General features: G+C 40.1%; 1 protein-coding gene across 9 annotated transcripts in view; it reads right to left on the bottom strand.

Annotated features, from left to right (window-relative positions):
- Positions 1-24,278, bottom strand: part of ENOX1 (ecto-NOX disulfide-thiol exchanger 1) — a 359,243-nt gene that overhangs the window by 73,378 nt on the left and 261,587 nt on the right. For all 9 annotated transcript variants that reach the window (XM_048295354.1, XM_048295355.1, XM_048295348.1 and 6 more), the window contains 2 exons: positions 19,701-19,934; positions 7,546-7,758 (listed from right to left, as the gene is read on the bottom strand). In XM_048295354.1, the coding sequence (XP_048151311.1) occupies positions 7,546-7,758; positions 19,701-19,934 (447 nt within the window). The remainder of the gene's footprint in view (positions 1-7,545; positions 7,759-19,700; positions 19,935-24,278) is intronic.

Here is a 24,278-nt window from a genome sequence, read left to right as displayed (position 1 = left end):
GGGGATACTAAAGAAAGGATTCATACTGAAAAACCTGCGCAGTTACTTGTCTGAGGTATGTATATCAACAATTGATAGTTCTAGAAATAGAAGAACACTCCCTGTTAAAATTTGAAATAAAAAAAAATACAGTTTAATTAAAGAGAGCCCAGTTTGACGTGCAAGGTATTGCTAGAAAATCTGTCTACAATTTAAGCTTTGAAATCTTTTAAGTTGTGAAATGTGGTTTAATTTACAACAGAGAAACTGACAGCTTGGTGTAACCGCAAGAGCTGGCGCTGTGCCATGTGATAAATCACTCGGACACAACAAGACCACTTCACCTTCATGTCATTTCTCAACAAACAGGAGCCTAACATCAGACCAGCACAACACAGCAGGGTAAGTACAAATGTACAGTACCTGCTCTTTCAATGCCACCATCTTACATTACAGAATGGACTTTATGAACCTTGTGTTGACAACCAGAAAAAAACCCTAGAAAAACCTCAACTGCCCCCTACCAACTCAAAGGAAGCTGAAGTGAATACTGCTTTCTTCATTAGCTTGACACGATTATAAGCCATCTCCAATGTACTGCTTTTAATTAGCTGTTCTTTTTTTTATTTATTGTTAGGCACACCTTTCCTTTCAGTTCTCAGATTTAAAATAGCAAAAGTGGGAACAACCATGTTTGGCAAGTCTGCCCAAAAAGAGAACTCCAAGGGAACTCTGCGATGTGGGAACATCATAAATGGGACTAAGACATCACAGGTCCCATTAAGTGAAGTAATAATTATGCAGGAATCTTGCAGATTAAAAAGTTCCTAGGAGATCAGGAGAGCTATGTTTGTTTGGGGCATAATATGGTTACTTTTACTGAAGAAAAAGGATAAAGATATGGATGAGGAGGTTTCAACAGCCGTAGCCTCTTCTGGCAATCAAAACAAAACATTGTCTCACACACCTTTGGGGTGAAATTTACTTCTCCATTTGTTGCCATACCTTATGTTCCCTTGCCTGCCATGACTTCTTCCTTCTGTATTTTTGTTCCTTCCTTCCATGTGTGTCCATCTTTCTCTCCCACATAGTCTATCCCTGTCCAAAACTCTTTTCTTGCCCCATAACACCTCTGTCATCATCACAAACGGTGTACAAATCCAGAGATCTGATATGAAGCATGACTAGTGCACATTGAAGGGAGCAAATATTTCAATCACTCATAATTGTATAAGGTTAGTCATGTTTATAAAGTTTATTCAATCACGTATAAGCAGTCTGAACAGTTTTAGATGTGCAGACCACATGGTATGCACAGCCAACTCATGCTTTTGGGTGAAACCTCCACCTTTCCTTCCTTACCCAATGTCATACTCTCTTCCCTTATCCTTTATTTCCATAGAACATTTACAGCTCAGTTCTGTGACGCATCAGACCCTTACCCCTGTCTATACTCAGCAAAGCAGGTCAAAACCAAGCACAGATTTCCACATGATTAAAGCACATGAGGTTCTTTGCCTTGAACCTTGTGTTATCATCCAGGAGAACTGCAGATTCCAGGCAACTGGCATGAGTTGTCAAAAAAGCCTGAAATCTCTAGGAAGGCAGTGCTTTTCTTTTTCTACAAAATACCATGCATATTTAATGGCCTACATTAAAAAAAAAAAAAAGAAGTCTTAAAAATAACAGAAGAACTTCCGTTGAAATTCTGGCCATGTTTAAATCGATACCAAGATTTGTATTTACTTTAGTTGGCGTGAAAGCTACAGACAATGGAAGGAATGCAGAAATTCAAAGAAAATTAAACACAGAGGAATAAGCTATGTGAAACATTACCAGTTGCAACCACCAAGGGTTATACTGCCAGAAAAAGGGGAGGAACTACAAGAATGCAAGGTAAAGTAAAAGTGGAGTCTTTCATCTCTGTCTTCTGCCACTGCCACAGCATCTTGAATAGAAATGCTTTTGAGAACAAGTGTATATGAGACAGAAAATAGAAGGACAACTGAAAAAAGAATAGAGAGATCCAGCTGAGCTTTACTGACACATTATTAGTATAGAAACAAGTCAAGAGCACACTGACTAAATGAGCTAACAAAAGCAACTGGATGGATTGTAGAGGTCATTTTGTATTTTATTTTTTTTTTTTTTTAGAAATGCATCAAGGTATAAAGTAATAGTGGCAACTAATGACATGAATGATTAATGTTTTTATTTGTATTACAGTGGCGTTCTATGACACCGAGAACTGGGCTGCACTGTAAAAACACATTATATGACTCAATCTCTTTCACAAAGAGCTTAATGATGACCTAAAAATTGCACATAAGGTAAGCTCATATTTTTGAATTAGTCAGTGGCAAAAGAAAGAAAGACTGTAAGACTGGACAATTAAAGAGCAGGAAAATCCTTTTAAAAGTTGTTATTAATGTGGAGCAATTCAAAGAATACTCTGGAAAACATGATTGTATATAAAAGTCTGACTGCTAAGAGAATTATAACCAGCATGCTTTCAATATCTGTAATGAAAGTGGCTTCATTTTTAGTACTATGAGAATACTAAAAAGTGGAAGGGTTTTTGGGAGAAAGGACTAAAGTATGGAATTTAAAGCAAATCATATAAGACAGTGATTTTAGTAATCACCACCATATCAAGGTAAATTCTATCTTCTCTAAAGCAAGAGAGCAACTTCTGAAGTGAACATGTAAAGAGAAAAAAACCTGATGCCAATCATTTTTTGAAGAGAGCTCAAAAAGGATTTTTAACATTCTTCTTACTTTTTTAATATTAAAAAAAATGTAGATTCTATCTGTGAAGGCATTGATAATGTTAAAACAGATTAAATCATATCCAAGGAGATCAGAGAATGAAAATGAAGAAACCTGAAAGGAAGAGGATTTTATTCAGTCTATTGAAAATGTTTTTCCCTTCAGAATTATTTAACTAAATTTTTTTTTTTTTTTTTTTTTTTTTTTTTTTTTTTGACGGGGGTTGTAATTCATATCAAATACCTACCAGCTATTTGAGAAAAAGTCAGTGTAATCTAATATATCACTGGAGTCCTTTAGTAGAAAGGAAAGGAAAACTCAAGGTGACAATTGTGATATTCCCAAAAGGGGGCAAGTGACACACAGCCTTCCTCCCCAAACCTTTGGTTCTTCCTAAATGGACAGACCTACTGGATCAAATCAAAGTTGAATCTAGCTTCATTTCCTGTCACAAATAAGGGCTGAAGATGCTCAGCAACAATGAAGACGCTACAAGCAAAGAGGCAAATTGCATAATCTCAATCTGTAGAATCATAGAATGGTTTGCCTTGGAACAGATCTTAAAGATCCTGTGGTTTCCACCCCCTGCAATGGGCAAGGACACCTTCCACTAGACCAGCTCAAAATTCCATCCAACCTGGCCTTGAACATTTCCAGGGGCGGGGCATCCACAGCTTCTCTGGGCAATTTGTTGCAGTGTCTCACCACCCTCACAGAAAAGAATTTCTTCCTGATATTTAATCTAAACCAGCCCCCTTTCAGTTTAAAGCCATTCCCCCTTGTTCATGTTCACGCTGGACATCAGGAAGAATTTTTTCACTGCAAGGGTGGTTAACCATTGGAAGAGGCTGCCCAGGGCAGTGGTGAAGTCACCATCCCTGGATGTGTTTAAGAAATGACTGAACATGGCACTTAGTGCTATGGTTTAGTTGGCATGGTGGTATTCATTCAAGGGTGGGCCCAAATTATCTTGGAGGTCTTTTCCAACCTTACTAATTCTATGACAAGTAATCTGGCCAGGGGACTCTGTGATCAAAACCACCCTCCCACTGTTCCCCCACAGGCACACAAAAGACTGATGCATAAACTCTGATGGGGACCTGGCTTCAGTCCAGTAAGTCCATTAATTCATTAGTAAAATGGACAAAAATGACCAAATAAATGCTGGTTACTGACTGCTCAGTAACCAGCCATGGGGCACTTCTCTTCATTAGACTGTGTGTGTAACTTATGAATTTGTATACTGGGACACTTCCACCACCTTTTATGTCTTACTCTACAGATATCAAAATAATTTTTGAATATGGAATTTTCATTCACCTATAGGTACTTTTGACAGTGTTGTCAAGGGAGACTGCATTAAAATAGTCTGAAAACTCAGTAAGAGGTAGGCAAAGTTTACTGTGCATGGAGAAGAGAGTCAGAGGACATAATTGCAGCTTTGGTGTAGTCTAAAAAACCACCAACAGCCCAACAGGGATATGTCTAGGGCCTCCATTTTCCTTAAACATGAGGATTAACATCTGTAAACCTTAGGCTGAAAAGGAGATTTGAGAGGAAATGAAACGGAGATGAATGGAAAGTTGGGGGGCAGTGTCACCGGTAACTAAGCTGTGGAGGCAAAGTAGAAGATGTCAAACCACAAAGACAGACCTATCCAAAATCCTTGAAACCAATCCATACTTTAAGCACAAATTCAAATCTAGAAAAATTAAGTAATTTAATAAAAAGATGGAAGTGGATGTTTTTCTCTCTTTATCCCTTAAATAACTGAAGAAGCGCCATAACAAGGCTAAGACTCCCTGTAGCACTTAAGTCAGGTGCTATAAATATGTGATGTGACAGCAGTAATACACTTTATTTCACAGATTATCCTGGCACGAGTACCTTGGTCAGGTAATTAATTCACGTGCTGAGTAATTGATACAAATTTAAGGGGTAATCTACTCAGTAATCTCCTAAATACCTCCAGGCACAAATCTGTAGCAGGGATTTCAATGCCTGTACTTCTTTAGTAGTTGGGCCATAAAATGAAATGTTCTGGCCACAGTAATCCTCATTAATAAGAAAGTATTTTCTATTGAGACCCACTAAGACAGTGTGTGTGTATGCGTGTGTGTGTATGTTCCAGGTGAGTGCACTTGAAGCCAGTTTTATTTCTTTTTCACTCCCCATAACATTCATTGCTGGTATTTTTATCTAACTCCAAGTTCTCCCTGATGCTACACCTGTCTGTATCAAGGCTATACACAGTAAGTGGGATTAACGTGCTCTGAACAAGGCACTTAAAAAGTGGGACATCTGGTTCAGAGCTAGGCCCCCTGTGAATCCTCTATGGGCAGCAGAGGAAAAATGGCATATCCAAGGGATGATTCATCTCACCAGAAGAGCACCATGTGGTCGGTTTGATGACTCATTCCATGGAGATTCTTATTTTTCTCTCTTCTGACTGCAAAGAAAGCCCAGAATGGTCAGCTCCAAGTTGGACGTCTGACCTAGTTCATGACAGAGGAATGCCACATGATGTTCTTAAAATACTGTAATATTTATGTCAAATGGCCACACAGATGCAGCACTACACTAGACTTTTGGATCCTTACTGCAGAAGAACAGAAGTGGGTTTTTGTCACTCTGCAGAATTTAATAGGCCATGCATACCTATTTTGGACATCTATTTTCAAATTCTTCTTCATAAAGCAACTGACATATTGTAACCAATTATGCAGGACTGAGGAAAAACAATGGAAAAACATGCATGACAAACATTCTTCAGATCAATTCAAATACAGATCAATTCAAATTTCCTTGAAAAAGGGAAGCTCATTTCAGAGGCTCCATGCTTAGCAGTCTTAGGCAGATGCATGTGTAAAGGAAAAACATCATCCATCTCTTTGCAGCAAGTTTGCAAAGATATATTAATGCTAATAATGGCCAATGTTTATGATGTTTGTAAAATAACCAGTGGGGAACATCTCAAAAGCTTGTAAAATTTGTTTTTATGAAATCCACAGAGTAACACCTTTCCCGGAGGCTGCCTTTTGCTGTTCTTGTCCTTTTCGGCCAGATCTGTCAGAAACGTCCTTCTTCCAGACACTGCTGTTAGTGTGGCACTATGAAACTCACATTTTGAAGCCAGAGCTATTTCTGTTTTTGTAAGTTCAGCATTCAGCACATTACAGGAGCAAAACAGATAGCCAAAACTGCAAATTTCCACCTGAAACTACAGGGATCTCTATTTCCAAGTGACAGATGTTCTACAACAGTTGGTGAAAAATGGGCTAATTTAGACTGATTTAACTAAAGTTCAGCCTGCTGACAATGGGGGACTTTTTTTAATGCAGCTGAAGAAGGCATTTCTGAGTGCTAGAGCTGGCTGTTGCACACAAAACTAGAGAGGCCCTGGTGTGAACTGAACAGCACGCCATGCGCGGTGCCTGCATCTCTGTGCCTCATGCTGCCTTTTAGATGCTGAAACGGAAGACAATATTGCCTAGCAAATTACCAAGAGAATTAGCTGGTCTTTTAAATTTACTCTCTGAACATATGTCCACAGAAATCAAATATCTTTGGCCCAGAATCTTTGCTGCTAAGTTTTGGCATCTAAGCTCTTAAAATAGGGCATATGCCCTGGGGTGAATTGGTCTTCTGAGATGCTGAGCTCTCCATCACTTATGCAAGAAGCTTCAGTGGCTGCTCTCTTAAGCCAGACAAGTTCATCCAAGCTTATGCCTTCAACCCTAACTTTTAAAGCATGTCCATTGAGGGACCATAAACAAATTGCAGAAAAGCCTTTAGGGCTTTTTTTTTTTGTTTAATGTAAAGATCAGGGGTATGATTCAGAAATTACAATGTAACAACTTCATTGTCCTCTATCTGGTAAATTATCTTGGGTTTTGTCCTCAACTGGCATGGCATGAGAGCTGGCTCCAGGCTTCACCTTTCTGAAGCCTCTTGCTTGAGGAGCCATGAGTAGGCATGTTGAAAACCACCAACAATTAAATCAGTTTTCTTTCTCCTTTTTTCCTCCCCTTTTTTTTCTCCTGTCCTGTCCTGTCCTGTCCTGTCCTGTCCTCTCCTCTCCTCTCCTCTCCTCTCCTCTCCTCTCCTTTCCTCCTTTGAAGACAACTCCTAGGGGAGTATCCTGATCACTGTTTTATGAAGGAACCTCATTAGGGTAAGTTCATTGATTGTATTTCTGCACTAAGGAAATAGCTGCCAGCACTAGGTATTTAAGACAGTTTATCTGCCCAATTAATGCTGGCATTGTATCAGCCATGCAGTCCTGATGCCAGCAACAGTACAACATATTCTTCTACTGTGGAGGTGGCCTGTACCTGTGAATACCTCCCTAAAAGTTACTGGATTCTACTGCCTTTTACCTAAACCCAGGCTAAAAATATCACCTAATTGTGCTCTATTCTGTAATTGGCCTAGCTAACTAGCTGCCACACACAGGCTAAATATACCTTCTCTCAAAAAACAGTGATCTTTTCACAGAGCAGTGAGGCTTCTGTCTTGTCCATTCTTGAAGTGTTATGTCTACACAACCGTAGACATTGTGAATAGAGCACATCTTCATCTATTAATAAAAAAAACTACTGAAACTTTGCTCACCTTGAATAATAAGTTCTTAGGAATGGTCCTTGATCCTCCAAATTGCCATAGAGTATGGAATAGGATAAGAAGTAGAGCATGACTGCATCGCAACTACTTACCCCCAAACAAACAAAATGATAAAACCACTACCACCACCACCACCATCACTACAACAACACTGACAAAAAGGGAGCTACTTACATTGAGTGAGGATCCCTGTTAAGGCATTTTTGAAACTCTCCTTGGCCTGCTCCATTTCTTGCTCGTGAGCCGCCTTTTCGTTCATGAGCCGGCGGACGTGGCTGTTGGCCGACTGCACCATGGAATAGAACTGGTTTGCAGAGCGACGATTCACCTCGCCTCGCTCAATCCAGGTGAGCAGCACCGTGATGGCCTCAGAAAACTTGCTATCATCTAGAACAATCAAAGCACAGGTTTCAAATTGCAGGCATAAATATCCTGCTGAGAACACATTTTCTGCTCCATGTCACATTAAAATCACCATAAATCCTGCTTGCAGTATATCATTTTGGGCAACTTTTCTGTCCTTTGCTCTATCAGATGTAAGAAGCCAATACAGCCATGTGAAACTTCATAAATCTTCCTTCAAGGCTTGTCTTCTCCTCATTTTAATAGCTTTCTCACAACAAAAAGCACCTTCCCCCCCTCCCTGTGGCCTGCGCCTTTGCCTTCACAATGCCTCCCTTAAGCCATTCAGTGATATGGAATGACCTTACAGCGGGAGTGAGGAGACCTCTGTGGTACTGGACTCACCGAGGAAATGAAATGTGTCTGTGTTAATCTGCTCAGCTGAAAGCTCAGTCTTGGAGCTTGGGCTCAGCCATAGTTCTGTCAACAGATTTCACTAACATCATGTTCTTAATTAACGAACAATGTTGAGGCTGAACAATTCCTTCTCAAAACACTGATTAATTACAAGGAACTACTTTGAACAGATGATGTGTCTGCATTTGTTTTGTATTATTTGTTTTCTTTTTTTTGCATTATATATTTGTTTTAAGTTTTGCATTATATAATTTTTTAAAGGATTCCAGATGAATTCAGGAAAACACCTTCATGTTTACCATTCAGGTAATGAAAGTTGTTTTTCTCTGCAGAAAGACTGCCAAAACTGAAGGCTAAATTTTGTATGCTCCCTCCCTAGACAATCTTCTTTCCTCTCATGGTGCTCTCAGCTTCCTCAGAAGACTCTAAGCGCAGCATCCATTGCACTTCAGGCTTCATCAGGATTAAGAGGAAACATTTCTTTTTAAGTCCCATTTAGACTGAACTGCAAGAAAATATTGTTACAAGAGTCTTCTTATGAAAACAGTTTTGTGCAAACCGATATCATTTTTTCACCAGGATTTTATGCCATAAAACATCAATTTTTCAACAACTGATTTTGAACATCTCATGTAGTCCTTTTTGGTTGTATTTCTTTATATATATTTTAGATGGTATGCATACCTTTCGTAGGAGAAGGTATATGGTTATGGTGGGAAGATGTAGTGTAGTCATAACCAACAGATACTTAAAACAAAAATTGGAAAATACTAAACCCAGCCAACTGTGTTGAAGGATACAGAAACATGTGACACAGTTTGTAAGACTCTGCTTTCCATGTACAAAGAATAATGAAATACTAATTGTTAAGTGATGATTTTGGCTTTTATTCTGAATCAATAATCACTTCCCTAAAAGGCAAGGAGCCTAAAATACAGAGAGGACTAGTGACATGCTCTGTGCCCACAGCCTCTGAAGAAGAGATATTTACTTTGCCTGATCTTTAGTATCTTATTAACTGAAACATGCTTTCAGCTACAGCAATAAGATTTGCTCTCCACAGCTGAATAAGCATGTTCACCCAAGATCTCTGAAGAAAAAATTGCAAAATAACAGCATCATAACACCCTCCCTGCATACAGGGCTGTATCTGTTGTAAAACATTCATGTGTGATTCGTTATCACCATTCATTAATTTTCGCTGGGCAGGAAGAGTCATATAGGCTTCTTTTGATTCCATATTGTCCCCTTGGATTAGACTCCACTTCAGAGCTTTGCTGGATACATATGCAGCAGAAATGTATTAAGTGGCTCTGACGAGTGGGGTGGGCTGACTATAGACCCCAGAAAAGCCAAATGTAAGCAAGACTTATGCAAAGCCTCTTCACTGCAAGAAAACACAAGGATAAGGCTCTCCAAAAGACTTGGGCAAAATCTTCAGCCTGCTGAATTGCATGGGAACTGGATGTCAAAGATCCAGTATATCCAAGAACTCATCCCTGAAACACAATGTTTATTATAATTACACTAGTAAATAAGAATAACCTGTAATGGTTTCTGACAATGTTAGCATGTTTCCATGCATAAGGAAAATCAGTAGCATAGAAACATCCTCCCTTTTCCTTGTTTTAGTCTCTCCCCAGCACTCATTTGTGTGTAGTTCTGCTATAGAGTCTCTATGAAGTAAAAATACCCTCCCCTCGTTTTGTTTTTATCAGGCACAGTGGGTGTCTGTAAGGGATGTTCGTAAACATACCATCCTTCTGCCACATTCTGCCTACCCATTTAAAAAGATATGCTGAAAACTTGTTTTCATCATACCGTACTTCCAGGGAGCTGCAGAGGTCTGTGGGACTGTTATAGTTAATTAACAACTCTGCACTCACAGGAAAAAATCCTTTAATTGGTAAACATCAGCATCTTCATTGATTACATAATTAGAAGATACATTCAAAAATGCTAGAGGGTAATATATGCACAACAGGAGCACATTAGTTAATAAAATCTTCTCTCTACAGTTTTAAAATTTATTTCACCGTCATTTCTAACTTTTATATTTTTGAGTTCACTCAGTGACTGGCATAAGGTAACTCACCGTGAATTAAATTTTTTCATCCAGAATACAGTGATTGCCTTAGAAAATCAGATTTTTATATGAGATTGTGCATTTATTTTTTAGTTAGTAGATAAATAGTAGAAGAAATGCAGCAATGGAATCTAATTTAAAAAGAGCATGAACTGCTTTATGATTGCAGTTATTTATTAAAAAAAATAAAACAAAACTCCTAATTCTGTTCAAAATTATTCCTTTATGGTAGGATGCACATAATTATACACTGTTTAAAAACAGACTCTTCAAATAAATCCCTTTATATAAGACATGTTCCCATATGTAATTGTTCTTTTAAAATAAGCTTGTGGCAAATTATTTCTTATTCTTAGAGCTTTTTTCTTCTCCAAGTTTCAGCATAATCTAAGCAAATAAGGTAGGCTTTATCAGTCCTGTTTTTGTGGTCTGTTTAATGGTGAAGTGAACTGTGCTCCGGAAGTGCCTGCTTCCCTCAGCTGGCTGCAGAGGGAGCCTGGGTTAGCCTGCTCTTGTATCAACATCTCTGTAACATGCCCATGTTTGGTCAGAGTGATCCCAGCAATTCCAAAAGTGCAGCTGCTGCCAACACCCACCCAGCATCTGCACCCCTGCGTGTCCCTGTACAGTGGTGCTCAGTTCTAACACAAGCTCTGATGATGCTGTGTCGTTTGAAGATTACCCAGCCATTGAGGATGGCTTGCTGGGTGTCCGTCGATAGAGATTTCCAGGTGCTGCCAGACTCAATCACAGGACTCTAGAGATAAGATATTTCAAATTCCTCTTATATCAACTAAAGATATCTGACATTTAAATCCTAGCTCACAACTTAGATGAAATGAAATATAAAGAAAACAAAATGCCTCCCTAGAGCTGCCCAGAAAATTAACAGGCATTTTCTATGAAAAAAGGGAATAATTGTTGACAAATGTTTTGCCTTTTTCTGCTTGTAATTTGACCTCTAAGCAACCCCAACTGGAATAAACTTTTCAGTTGAAAAAGCTATGACAACAACTATTACAAAATGGTATTCTGGGAAGAGGTGTTGGAAACAGAGGTTTTACTTTCAGCTTATGGAGTTTTCCTGTAACACAGGGCAGAATTCAGCTCAGAGTACCCTCAAATGTGACTATTCCTCTCTTAGTGTTAAACACCTCCATAAGGTGCTTTCACAATGTGGGTGATGGTGTCTAAGGCCTTAGACATTGGAAAGAATATAGACTAATACATCATTCTGAAGCCAGGCATTCAAACACTCTTATTTCTATGATTTTTACATTTATAGATATATTGCAAATATAGCTAACTTTATATTTCTGTATTTCAAGAGTGACATTGTATGCTGGACTTCCAGCTAGGACAAGATGAAACTTGGGCTACAGATTTAGCCTTGTTAATATCTTTTCAAACCTGACCTTTGTCAGATGTTTGAAAAGTATCTGAGATATTTCACACAACACTTGGAGTCTCTCTAAATCACAGCAAATCTTCTACATTGTCCTATGGGCTATGTTGTTGTCCAGAGTCAGCACACACTGTCCCCAACCTTGCTCCCCTAATGCAACCTCCTAGGCTTGCAAGGACATGCTGAAAAGACAGAACTGTTGGTCTTTACTCCAACGACTACACCTAGAAAGCTCTTGTGCTGTTTTGCCTCAACACCCCTTGAAGGCATTCTTGTGAGCACTGAGCATAACTGTGCTTCAGGGCAAGCAGGGAAAGGACAAGAGTGGTGGGATATGTCCCTCTGATTTTGCCTCTGATTAACAGCCTGTCCTCTGTCATCTGTAGCAGTGCCATGGGAAGATGTGTTTCCTGCCTCACCCCCACCTGTTAAGCACTACCCCCTTGCTCATGGTGTTACACTGCCCTCAGTCTGTCTGGTGCTGCTCAGCTGCTCAGACTCCAGTTCCAGTTTGTCAAACTGGACCCAGTTCAGTTATAACAGGAAGGCGACACAGTTCAGTTCAGGGTGCAAACTTCTTCATTATGTATAACTGCAGCCAGGGGAGGATGTATGGCCAAGGTTACTCTTAATCTGACTTCTGACTTGATAATTTATTAAACTATAACTGAGATTTCTAAACTGCAAAGACTGAATTCAACATGGAAAAGAATAAACCTTAGGAGGTGACTGCTGTGGGTGAATCAGGTCAGAGAAAAGGTTCACTTAACTTCTCTCATCAGCAGGCTCAGCCCAGCTCCCCTGTGCATCAGGAACAATTTGCTTCCCAGCACACGCCACTTCTGGTGCCAAAATGACAACCTATTTTTCTCTTGGCTTAAGAGCTTCTTCTGTACAGAGTGCCTGCCACTGACCTAGAAACACAACTTTTCAGTCTACTACCCTCACCTTCTTTTTTTCCTGCTCAAATCCTTTATATAATTGTGCCATGAATCACACACATCAATCTAGTACTTTTGGGATTAATAACATTTTTAACCCAGTAGCATTGCATAACAAGTGAGAATCAAGAAACACAAATTTTTACTGCCAAAGGGTTCTTTTAAAGAATGATTAATATCCACCTTACTATTTTTTAAATAGCTTTAACTGCATGCTATAACCAAGAAACTTTTCCAGTTATGTAACAAATGTCTAGCTGACACTAGATTTGATAAAAATACACATATATGTTCACTAAAAGACATATTAAAAGAGTAATCTCTTCCCCCTACATAATCAAAGTCTTTCTTTCTTTCTTTCAAATTAAATCACACAAGATTCTTCTGGGGGTGGGTGTTTCATGTGAGACACAGAAATCCATTATCTTCTCCTGCTGATGCCATTATTTCCAATGAAAAGTAATTATGAGGGTATTGAGTTTCCTCCCTTTTTCTCAAAATCACACCACAAACTTTCAGAGTGAGCTGCCATTTCCCAGTTCTCCGTATTAAGTAATTAACTTGAGTCATTTTGCAGTGTGGTACATTTAATCCAGTGAGCTTATATTAAAACCTCAAAATCTGCATTGATACGATATAGCTGAGGTGAGGGAGGATGCTTTTAGTAATGCACTAAGCAGTGAGTGTTCCTCCTGTAGGCTTTGGGAGGGAGGTGCCCAGGGAATTAGTTTACCAGGCTGCTGATAGCTGAACCCACCTTATGCTCTTCTGCCAGCAGACAAAAGTGCCCTCGCACTGTGCCTGCTCACAGCCCCTGTGCGAGGCTCTCTGAGCCAGATGTATTGTGCCACAGCAGATGTCAGCAGCATATGGAGGAAGGAAGGAGAAAATGATAATCTTAAACCAGGAAGGGTGAGTGAACAGATTTGATGCTAAAGCATTGAAACATGTCTGTTTTAGGGCTCTGTCCTGATATACCACTAATGAAAAAAGACTGTGCTAAAAAAAGCTTCGAAGTCTCTCAGCAGCATTTAAACCCAGCATTCACTGGATTTGTTCATAGGATCTCACTTTACCTCCCCTTCTGACGTAGCCCTGCACTGAATTCAATCCTTCCTGGGTGAGACTTGCCTGTCTGCATAACTGCACTGTTTCTGCAGTGCTCCACCAGCCTGGCTCCCAAGTGCAGGGTGAATAATGAAAGCAGTGTGTTTTTCTTCTTAGTGAAATATCCTATCTCCCAAGCAATTAAATGTTGTTTATATTTCAAATGACGTGCAAGAGTTGAGATTGTCAGGCTTGATGTTACCTCAGTCTTGTGCAAGGTGCATCTCTGGTTAGTTCATTCTACTGTAACTGCCATCTATTTATTTAAATTTCCAATCTGTGCTTTCTTCAGGGGATAATACAGTGCCTGGCAAAGAAGCAGCTTCTGAATTTTTATATTATATTTTTTAAAATAAAAAACCATATAAATAACTTCCCCGTGCTCATAAAAAAAAACTACATTAAAAAGGGAGGTAACTTCCAGGGTATTGTATATAACTTTCAGATATTTATGTCTCCTTTGCTCAAAATATTTAAAAAAATAGATATTCAGATATAAAGGGATGTCTTTGTTAGGTGTTAGGTGATGGAACTATTTAGCTACCCGCAGCAAGTAAGACAGATGTAGCATTTTAAAGGAGCTTATTTGCAAGAAGTGATTTCTGGAGGTGATACCATTAGGTACAGATATGCTTGAATTAAGAAAACCATAATGTTCTAAATTCTGCTTTGAAACGCAAATGTCATAAACATAGATTAAAATGTTTTGTTCCAATGCACCTGACAGAGCGGCATTCCACTTAAAAGGTTCAGCCTATCTCCAGTTGTGTCTTGTTCTGGGCACCACATTACTTAACTGTTTATAAAGCACCCAGGAAAACAGATGTCAGAGAATGCAAATTTGAACCTAAATATCTACCGACACATTTCACTGTGCAGTAATAACACATCTGATTTAACACTGAGGAATTAAAATCTCGAAGACACACACAAATGCTGCAATGAACCAGAAGAAGAGAAAGTCACTTTTTTCTAATGTAATAGCAGAAGACACAATATTCTGCTGGTTTTGTCAAAACAAGGAATCAGGGTCTATTTTTGAAGGCTGTTTAATGAGGCAAATAACATTTACACTTCGTTGTAAATGCCCTTAGATTCCCAGAATTCACATCTGTGTATTTATTGAGGTATGTCTTGGTTTGAAAGACCGGTGTCTGCTGAGGAAGGCAGGAGCCTCCCTTGGAATGGCAGATGAGACCCCCCTTCCCTCCGAGTTATTATAATTTTGAAATCAGGGGGCTTTTAGGCAAAGATGTGGGAAATAGGAATAACAGTTCTTTACTATGATATATCTGTATGTGTATAACAAGGCAAACAAACAACAATAACCATGGCAGTAACAGCGAACAATCACAAACCCAGTGCCAGCCTTCTCGGCTGTCAGGCCCTTTCCCCTCGGGTGCAGTTCCGCTCGCAGCCGGCAGGGGCGCTGGCGGCTCCCGGTGAGCAGGGCAGGTGCGATGGTTCCCCCGCGGCTGCAGGGGGCGCTCCGGAGCGAGCTCGGGGAGCGCGCGGCACCGGTGCCCCGGGATCCTGGGAAGGGATGGGACAAAGGCTTCACAAACCGCTGGGCAGCCAGTCCCGGTGTCCGGCCGGACCCTCGGGAACAGCAGGCTGGAACGGCAGGGACGAGCACAAATCCCGGGTGGCAGACGAGATGTATCCAAACAAGGAAGCCCCCGGAGGTCTGGGCGAGCAGGGCTACAACACAGCGAAGGCTCAAAGCAACAGTGGGGCAGGGCAGCCATGGCCCGGCTCCCAGTGGGGCAGGGAAGGCGGGCTTGGGATCCCGGGGCTTCTCTGGCAGAAGGAAAAGCAGCCAAAGAAAGCAGCCTCCCTCTCCGTCCAAACACCAGGGACCGACTGTCCGCCACCCAGGTGAAACAAAGGAGTAGCCAGATGCACCCCACCCTCAATGGGTAGGTCTTTTGTTTTTCTTAAATATCCAGCAATTTGTCCCCCTAGCAACACGTATGGGGAAAATTCCTTTTAACAGAAAAAAAACCCAGGAGAGCTCCTAAAACCCCAACAAGGTATTTCCTCAAGGAAACACAGATGAGAAGGAGCTCATGTTCTTCTTCATGTTACTTATCTTCTTGGAATGCTGGAGCTCATTTCATTCTGATAATTGAGGCTCAGGCTAACGACATGAATGGTGCAGGAAAAAAATGTCCATATGTATGATTGTATGATTGAAGAGAGCTAAGAAGGACTTCATTTACAGAACTACTGAAGATCTTAATGGAAAAAAAGAAAAAAGGAAAAAGGAAAAGGGAAAGGGAGATAGACATAAACCAACACTGTTTGCCACACACTGAATTGGAAAGTGGTGAAAAATTGCACTGGTTCATAGTTTGATGGGTTTTCTTAATTTCTGTAAAAATCAAGTGTTCAAACCAAGTTCTTTGCAAATATGAAGGGATTTGGGGAATGGAGAGCATGTCATAAATCCTCCTGCTCTTGCAAGTGTGCAAGGACTCACAGGGAGTGGGTTCCCAGCCCCAGTCACCAGGCACTGAAGAACTGGTTCCTTTGTTCTGTGAAGCTCCACACCAGTAGAGACTACCTGGCTTAAAATTTACAATGAACTTCTGTTTCCAATTGGCACAAAAGTTCCTCTGTACTCTCTCACCCACAGTCACTGCTGTACCAGGTGACTTCAGCACACCAGTGGAATAGGGATATGCTGACAGCTTACCTCTTGACTGGGGCAAGAGTTTCCAGCCAAGTCTGTTACACAAAAACAATGATTTCTTAGTCTTATGTTGCAGTTTGCGGAAGGTGAAAAAAAGATATTGCCATCTCTAGTATAGACTCAGTAAATATCAAGGCCACATTAGGGGACTGGCTGATAAGACTACTTCATCTCTGCTCACCATAACATTTCCTTGCTGTCAGGAATTTCCAAGGTTATTTAGATAACAGAAGTTGCTTGGATTCAGACCAAGTTTTCTACATCTGTGATTGCAAAGCAGTATCTTGGGATGAGAGATGTTTAGTTGTTCTGGCTTGCTTTTTAGCTAGTGTTGCTCTGTGAGCTTCCGGAAGCACTACAGGAGCTGGAACCCGCATGTTGGGCACCAGCAGATCTGTCTCATGAGCTGGCAACAGAGCTCAGGAGTCTTTTGAAGTGGGCACCACAGCAAGGTCATGACTTTCCTTAAGAAAACAACTGCAAAGCATCTGCTCAAAACCCAATCTTTCAAGTTAAATCCTGCCAAGTGCAGATATAGTGTGATCATTCTTTACTTTGGGATGAATTGTCCAGGCTTTTTCAGCACTGCGAATGTGGTGATGTGCAGAGACCTGAAATTTTAACTCCAGGTTTTACATATCTCTGTGAGTGTGTGTGTACATGTGTATGTGTGTATATATATATATTCTGCTACTTTCACTGAAGTCCACATTTAAATTGTAAATGTATGATGATGGTTGGACTCGATCTTAGAGGTCTTTTCCAACCTTAATGATTGTATGATTCTATTACATGAACTGCCCTTTGCCAGAGTTGAAGAATTTTCTTTATTGTTGCATTACTTCTTTTTTTTAGAATGTCACAAAGAGCTCAGGTGGTGAATCCATGTTGGCCAAGAGAGGCCATAAAGTTCAATGCCACTATTTTATAGATTCTATGATGCCATAGGAAAGGTAAAGTAGACCAGTATAACTACTGAAGCCCACCTCTGCTTTCTGTACTACCTAGGACAGGGCACAACTCATGCCCACTGAGAAGAGAGGGGGCTTTTCTGCATTCTCCACCCTTAACTATCTGTACAGATCCAGGGCTGGTGTCATTAACCTCACAACAAGGTGTCCTGGGTTGCAGTATATTCTGCTACCATCCTCATGAGCTGTTGAAACCAAGTGGGGCAGTGTTTCCTTGCCTCCTCCCTCCAGACCATCTTCTGTTAATGGGCCCATCAACACCTGGCCTCCTGACTCTTCATCCCATTGTGAGATGCTCCACCCAGAAGGAGGAACCAAGCATTCCATCCTGGATATAATCTGAGATTCTGAGCACCCCAGACAACACTTTCCACTGGATTTCCAGAGGATAAGAGCTATATAGCCACCACTGGACCTTCCGAGGAAGAGCAGACCCTTTCTACAGCATCACTGCTTCAATAGAACCACATCCACCACTTCAGGAGGACGGCAGCCACCATTTTATAGGACTGCTACTGCCACCCCGACTCACAGCATGTCAGGTTATATCCTGACTCTGTCAGTTTAAACTAGTGTTTTTCTGCCTTTTTTTCCTTTTTTCTTAATTTCCCTATTAAATTCTTATTCTGACTTGGTGCCTCCAACTGGTTTGTTTTCAAACTAAGCTGCGATAAACTAGTACACAATGCAACTGTTAATTAGAAGAACTTTAAAAATTACAATATATTCTTTTATTGGATTTTAATGATTTTTAACCAGTAAAAAAAAAAACTTACCTTTTTTATTTTTTTAATTACATATTTCTGGAAAAACAGTAATGCACATAGTGTTGGTCTATTTTGTGCTAATTTTTCTTATATTAAACTTGAGCATATATGTCAAACTATGGTTAAATTTCCCTCAGGAGAACCAAAGATATAAATGCTTGGAGTAGATTTTAATTAAGTATGGAAACTTCCATAAAGAAAAGAAAAATCCTTCTAAATATAGTAATCTTAAACATCTTGCAAAAACACACATTCAGTTACCCCGAGCAATGACTAGCCATATGGAAGAAATTGTCCAGACTTCTTGTATTTTCTGGTTTAGTTCAGGAAACCTGTAGGCCTTACTACATAAAGAAAAACTTCCCTACAAGAGATTAACTCCTAAAATATTCAACTAAAACCAGATGGATCTAAAACTGGACTGGAAGCTTGGTATGAATTAAAATTTCTTGTATTAGGGCCTCTTTTCTCCTGGTCTATCGATCCATCTAGGTTATTTTACCAATCTATCAGTTAGATAGATTCATTAATTATTTAATGGAGGAGTGTATCTGGTGAGAATTAGTCAACCAAACAAGTAACAGACTGAGGTAGCAGTGACAGCTAACAGCAACCAATGCAGTACTCAGAGAGACAGCAGGGTGCATCTCTGCTCCATGCTCCAAGAATGAAACACTGCACTGTCCTTCTTCGGCTCCCCAAACATGTTTCATAGAACAGAGACCAGTGTGATGACAGCTGGATAGTCTAAGCCTAATCTAGATAACTCTTAAACAGTGGCAAGAATCACAGCTTCTTGTGACCTGGCACACAGTTAAGTAATGTGCTTGGCCATCATGGGGGAAAGAATGCCAAACACAGCTGCTAAACACTTAATGAAAACAACTCTAACGGGTATGAAGAGTTGTTTGCTAAATATTTCTTTTAAATTTTGTTACCATGAAAACTTTATTTCTTTGCTTCTTACTGTTTATGTTATCTATTAAAATGAATCCTCAAAGTGCACCCTTGAAAAATATTATCTCAGTAAATGTACCTAGAAAAAAACAAACAAGGAAGCAAACACATACCAAAACATGACACTATCCTGCACAAGTAATTCTAACCCGAAAGAGGGAGTGAAAGAATGGATGGTGTGTGTCAGAGATAAGTTGTGTCAGCTCATGAGTGCAATTTGAATGCCAGGGACAGTCAAATGCATGTGATGCAGCAACCTAAAGTCAAGGATTAAAGTAATTTCAAGGATCAGGCATTATGAAGAAGGATGCCTGCAACAGGTTGTCTTACTGTGAGAGTATTTCCTAGATATATATGATCGCAGCAACTTAACATAACAAAAAACCCCTGTGGTAGCATTCTGAAGGCTGTGTTTTAGCTGTTAAAGCACAGGCAGATGGACAGATGTCATGCATTTCTAGCAGATGGGTGAGAATCATTACCACTGGCATAGAAATGGTGGAGAAAGCCATTTCAGTGGGGGAAAGCTAACAGGGCAAGTAATGAAAGACATCAGAGAGAAACTGGCTTCACTGCTCTGACTTCTGCATGGCTCCTGCTTTTAAGGAATAATAAACTGAGAAGTAGCAAATGGTGCTTACCTTTCAATTTTTCAGCCAGCAAAGCAGCTTCGTGTTCCGAATAATGCATTATTGCTGGAGGTGAAGGAGGGCGCAGTCTGTCTTCTTCCATTTTGCGTCTGTGGCGTTCTTCTCTGGCCAGCATTCTTTGTTTGCATTCCCATTCATAAAAGTCATCTCTTGCCTGAGCAAAATCAACATGAAGGCGACCTGAATCCTTTTTGTCTGTGCTAGATCCTAATCTCATGCGGTAACCTGAAATCAACAAGTAGAACTAACTGTTGCAGGATTTATTTGCTTAAATTTCTCTTCATTTTTTTTTTTCTTTTTTCAAGTGCAGCCGGGTAAAAATGTACATTAACAGATTCCCACATATCTATGCAGGATCTATCAATCACAAGAAGATAAGCATCCATCCAGTAATTTTCCTTCACAATTTCCTGTACCACCTATCACCATAGTAGAGGAACTGAAAAGTCAACCCAAAGATATAGAATCTACATTTCTGTTTAGAAGTCTCTCAAAATACATAATATTTTTACATGATGCTTCCAACTCTTAAAAGCACAAAAGTCAGATAAACAAAAAATAATTACTTAAAATGGATCTGCTTTAGTCTGAATGTGGTGCCCTTCTCCCCCGATCCTGTTGAGATCATGTTCAGTCTACTGTTTTTCTCCAGTCTGCCAAAGGAATTGGAAGTATGGGGAAAAGCTGAATTTTATGAAAACCATGACTACAGGTGAACGTGAAAATTGTGCTACATAAATTCCTGTGCCACAAAGAGGATGGTTTCATAACTACAGTGATGCTAGATCTCAAATTTTGAGACTCTACAATTGCAACCACTATTCTCAAATTCTCCAGTGAAAATAATCTAGCAGCAAATATAAATCACCTACAAATTAATTATGTTCATAATTCCTTAAAGTAATTTCTAAAGTAGGGACAGATTTATTAGACATTTGAAAGACTCCTTTCAGAACAAATAATGAAACCTGTTGTGCCTTATCTTTAGGGATATTCTACATATTCGCAACTTGGTCAACGTATCATATGCTAAAGTTAGCACACTGCAAAGGCTTTAGGTTAAGGGCTACAGAGCAGTACAAAAGGGGCCTGCTCTGAATTAAACCCTTGACTACTGTCAGAGGAAGAACAAATCATGCCAAAGCTATAAGAGAAGCTTTTTGTGACCATATTTGGGCACCTGTCATTTTCCAAGCTGTATTTCTAAGACACAAATATATACACAGAGCAGTTTGTCTAGCTTTTAAAATGCCACTTCAGAGAAAGTGTGAGAAAATACTATGTAGAAAGCTTCAAACAGAGCCCTCAAATGTGGGTAAAATTCATCAGTCTACACAGGATAGCTCTAATTTCTCCACGTCAACATGCAACAGCCCAGCAGAGATTTCTCAAATGACAGGATGCTGCAGAGATCAAGTCTGTGCTGAGCTGGCACACAGGAAGCTCTTCAGAAACACACACTACTGCAACCACTGCATAATAACTCCAGGGAGAGGAAACTTCTATTCAAAATATCTGGAAAAATGGTGTTTGCTGCTTTTGATGTGCAATCCGAGAGAACCTACTTTCCAGTCTTGTGGTTAGCCTGTGGTTTGAAGAGCTTCAGTACCTCACCACCACAGTTAAAACTCAGTTCTGAGCTCCCTCCAGGAACAGCAAAGCTAAGAATTGTTTAGTAGATTAAGCACATCCTTGCAGAAATGCATATCTAGGCATACTCTGTTTTACTGCTGGAAAAACATCCTGCTGTATGAATACAAGGGACTGTCCATACTGCAGCCCATGTGAGACAATAGCTTCAAAGGCATTAAATATCCATATATGTAGTGATCCTTCAATTAAAAAATAATCTGGGTGCCTTTTGATTTGACATTTTCCTTCCAAACATCTCGTGGAGTTCAGCTAAGGAGTCTGCAGGTGAGGAAAAAATATGACTTTCATTGTCCAGCAGGGAGCCCAAACCCAGATGAAAAACTTGAGCTAAATGTTTCAGAGGTCCTTAAAAAACTGCCTCACCAAGGAAAGGTTTTGGTAGGTTCCTACCAATGGAACCTATCAAATTTGGTCTCCAAGGTTCAGGAGCATGGGGTGAAGTAAAATTCAATATTGTAAGAGTGGCAAAGGAGAGGACTGTTTATTATTTTAAAGTCCTCTTGGCTTTGCTTTCTCTAGCTTAGAGAAGTAAACACTACCCTTTCTCCCCAGAGGCTTTTTGTGCCTATACATGTAGCTCTAGTCCCAAGGCATTGAAGGGAAGAGTTACAGATACACCATATTCAGTGTGACAGAAGAAGAGCGTAGGTGACCTTTCAGAACTGGGCTCTGAACTAATGAGGATGCAATTATATGGTTTTATCCACAGAGGTGTAGGCACAAAGGAGTCAGCCAAAAGGGGTCAGTGGTGCAGCTACCCTGGTAACTGTGACAAACGTTAGCCCCCTGCTCCCCGCCAGTTTGGCGTGCCAGCTGCATTCCTCACACAGTGATTGCTCTGTGCCAGAACAGCATTATCAGCGATGTAAAGGACACTACCAAGGTGCCAGGTCTCGTGAACCTAAAATTAGATTTCCCAGCTGGGCTGCACTTTCCAGGAAGACTCAATCTCTCTTCCTCTCCCCCTGCTGCCTTTCGCCTCCATTGGCAGTAGCACACTAGTTATGGGAAGAGACAGAAACACAGCACAGCAGGAGGCAAAACTCTTGTGGACTTCAAGGCCCATCACATAAGCTGAATAAAGAACTAATGAAAAGGGCTGTGCATCTATAGGTTTTGTGTGCACTGGCAAAGCTGAGTTGTATTAAAGCGGCCCTCATTTTTGAAGTAAATGGGAAAAAAACCTGAACAGTGTACATTGCAGTAGGAATGTACTTTAGGAAACCAGTTTAAGTGCATCCAAATTAAAAGATTTTGGCAATTTTCCATAAATCACACTAAAAAAATGCGATCGCTTGTTTAAAGACTGGAGGGGGTCAGCCAGTAAGGGGATTTCCACCAGCACTGGAACTTAGAATAACCTAGCTAAGAAGGGACCTTGGATATCACCTAGTCCAGAGCAGAGTTAGCTTCAAAGTCAGATCAGAATGCTCATAGCTTGGCATCTTTCCCTTAACAAAAACAACAAATGCCTTTAGGATGGTTTCTTGCACCCTCATAAATTAGTGGCTTTGCAGACACTATAGGACCAATGGCCTGGCCAGTGAAGAACAGACTCCTTGATAGGTTGATAACCAGAAAGACTCTGCATGCACAACTGGCAGGTTCTATTCTGTACATGAGATGCTCAGGCACCCATCTGTGCTGGAAATTTTGAGCCCCAAGACAGCTGGGAGGCTCGTTCTTTTTCAATACCGTGTCTCCCTATTGATGTTTGAGGGTGTTTCAATGTATGAGAGAAACACCTGGCACTGCCTCCCCTTCATGCATGGACAATGAATTTTTTTCCCCATCTCTTTGCTCAGGGCTGCAGCTAGCATTAACTTTGTGCCTGGCTTGTCATTTTTAATTTCAGGTTTGCACACAATGGAAGAGGAAAAGACTTTGGGAACTTGCCAAGATCCTTACTTTAAAGGAGCAGAAACAGGAAAAGTTAATGAAGGTGCTAAATAAAAATCAAACAGTATTTTCGTATCACAAGTCTAGTGTGAACTCCATGGCTTGACTTACCTTTGAGTGTTGCTATACTGGGGACCAGCCAATAGCTGATGTCTAACTGGGGAGCTAGATCAGAGTGTTAATGATGATCAGAGAGAACTTAAAATAAAACAAGTAAACAGTACTGAAAGGAAACCCACAGGGGAAAATATCAGAACAGGAAGAATGCATACATGGGCTTTTGGGGTATAAAAAGGTCTGTTTCAAGACACCTGTTTGTCCCATATTTTCAAGTCCAGGGCCATCAATATATGCAGGAGTTACTGAATTGTCAGCCAAAAGAGTAAAGTACATACAGTTTTGGGAACTCAACTTTGGGAGCCCTTTCTCATGGGCTGCCATGATGATTTTAGAAAGTCTTTTCCTTGGGAGATAAAAATATAAATTTAAGGTCTAAATGAAATCTAGCCTTCCTCAAGTTGACACTTTTATCATAGTCTTCTACGTGTCTTCCAGTCTCCCTTTTCATACATGTTTACTTGGGAATACCAAGGAAAAAAAATCAGTGATTAAACTACTTGATAGATTTTGTAATCACTTGCTCTATTCTGATGATAAGAATGGGATAAATGCAAAACTTGATGAGATTAGATGAGGTAGACAGATAAAACTTATTAGGTAGACAAAATTATCATTATATCAGAAATATCAAAAGCATGACTTTCCCCTAATAAAACACACCCACTATATTTATACATCTCTTTTATATCTCACAGGGAAAATAAAATGTCAAAAAGATATGCTTTATTCCCACCATTTCAGAATATATTATGTTTGAGAATGGGATAAAGACTAGTAAAAACCCCATAATATTTTAGTACAAGGAAAACATGCCTAGTGTCAGACATCCCTGGTGGTGGTGGGGGACAGTCAGTGCTTCCTGTTTCCTCTGCAGAGTTCAGCAGCCTTGGTGAAAAG

The sequence above is a fragment of the Corvus hawaiiensis genome, chromosome 2 (assembly GCF_020740725.1).
Source record: "Corvus hawaiiensis isolate bCorHaw1 chromosome 2, bCorHaw1.pri.cur, whole genome shotgun sequence".
NCBI lineage: Eukaryota > Metazoa > Chordata > Aves > Passeriformes > Corvidae > Corvus > Corvus hawaiiensis.
Note: the sequence above shows the minus strand (reverse complement) of the source record. Positions and strands in the feature narration are given on the sequence as shown.